Below are 1,689 nucleotides of genomic sequence, written 5' to 3' on the forward strand. Positions count from 1 at the left end.
ATACATATACTGTATATGTATGTGTGTGTGTGTGTAAGTTCAAAACTCCAGAAACATGTTTTAATGGGCAAATATGTGAGTTTCATAACAGTGTGGTAAAGCTGATATGCATAAAACTCCTTGATATTAACTTACTTTGTAATAAAATTGCAAAGCAGCATAGACTCACCCTGATTAAAAAGTAATTGACGCCATACATGTCCAGGTCCTGAGCTATTTTTAAATATTCCATCTCAGCTTCATCCCTGGTTCAAAGACGGATAGAGGGAGAAAATGATTGAGTGGGGCCCAAATAAAAGAGAGAGAGGAAGGGAAGGAGAGAAGAGGGGAAAGAGAGGAGGAAAGAATAAACGATCAGACCTTGTTTCCTTTGCTTTTGTGTGCAGCATCTATCAAAACTCTGTCACATTGCTCTTCCAGGAATAAAAAAAAAGAAAACATAGACACTCCACCGACACAAAACACAACTATAACTCTCTAACAGGCTTCTGGGGTCATGCTTGATGGAAAACAAGACTTTTTTTTTGATGACTTCAAGTCAGTAAATACAGCTGGAAAGAAAACAAAGACATCAAACTCTCTTCTTCCTCCTTCTTCCTTCCAGCATGTTGGCAGATATGTTATTATTTCAGGGTTAAATTAACAAAAAAAAGTCATTAGCATACTTTAATGGGTGAGGAAAAATCAGGACATGCTGCAGCTCAAACTTGTAATAACACTGTTTGAAATGGGTGGTTGGAAAACTGATTATTTAAGCTTCATGAATGTTTAAAAAGACAAGGCAGCATTATGCAAAGTAAACAAAAACTTCACTAGGTTGGACACAGAGTCAACTTTAACTTCACACTGGATCAGAACTAAATCCAAACCGATGATTCCTGAGTTATGCGACGTCGCTTATGATTTTATTTTACAGATGCAAACGAGCGGTTACGAGTCCGTTACTTTGATGTGGCACTCGCGTTTCAATTTTAAATCATGTCCCAAAAGCCTGTGGACCTGTATACAGAGGAGCGTGCTCCAACAAAACAAGGTGACTGACGCTCGTTCCATCGCCTGAAGCGTTCGCAGTCGCCCTCAGTGTGCTGCTGGAATTGATTGCCTGCAGACTACGACTGAAAAGGGGTGCAAATGCAAATTGCATTTGACTGGAAGGCTCTGGCAGAGCGTAATATGTCATACAGGTGATTATGTGAGATAAGGAGAGCGAGTTTATAACGTGTCCGCTTGGATGTTACGTTTCCAACACTCCAGATCTAAGCTCAAACAGAGTACTCTGAACAAAACTAAAGGCTGAATCTATCCGTTTTAATGATAATACAACACATGTGTGTTACAAAGTTTATTTCTCAGTAAAGTTAGTCACTAAAATAATTTGGAAGTAATACCATCCCTACATTAACACTGACAGGTTTTCAGTCACACATTGCTTTAGGGCTGAATCAAAGAGCTGTTGACTTTCATCACTATGATAAAGGACCCTTACACTTTTTCACCTGCTCAAGGATGAAAGGCTTCTTGACCTGTGACTCCTTATCCACTGCTAAGATTTATGTCTATTAGAACTCAAAAAGAAAAAAAATTGTATAGGTCTTCTGGACGGGTTCTTCTCTAATGAAACATTTAGTCTCTCCTCCAAGAGACTTCTTCAGTCTGAGAGTTTCAGGCAAAATTCAGGCTTTTAAGCCC

The 1,689-nt window shown here is 39.0% G+C and overlaps 1 protein-coding gene across 2 annotated transcripts in view; it reads right to left on the reverse strand.

The window, feature by feature from the left end:
• The window catches only part of nf2a (NF2, moesin-ezrin-radixin like (MERLIN) tumor suppressor a), a 42,545-nt gene that overhangs the window by 20,533 nt on the left and 20,323 nt on the right, over positions 1-1,689 (reverse strand). For both annotated transcript variants that reach the window (XM_014011134.1, XM_014011133.1), the window contains exon 7: positions 170-245. In XM_014011134.1, coding sequence (XP_013866588.1) covers positions 170-245 — 76 coding nt within the window. The remainder of the gene's footprint in view (positions 1-169; positions 246-1,689) is intronic.

This window comes from Austrofundulus limnaeus, unplaced genomic scaffold, assembly GCF_001266775.1.
Source record: "Austrofundulus limnaeus strain Quisiro unplaced genomic scaffold, Austrofundulus_limnaeus-1.0 Scaffold77, whole genome shotgun sequence".
Lineage (NCBI taxonomy): Eukaryota > Metazoa > Chordata > Actinopteri > Cyprinodontiformes > Rivulidae > Austrofundulus > Austrofundulus limnaeus.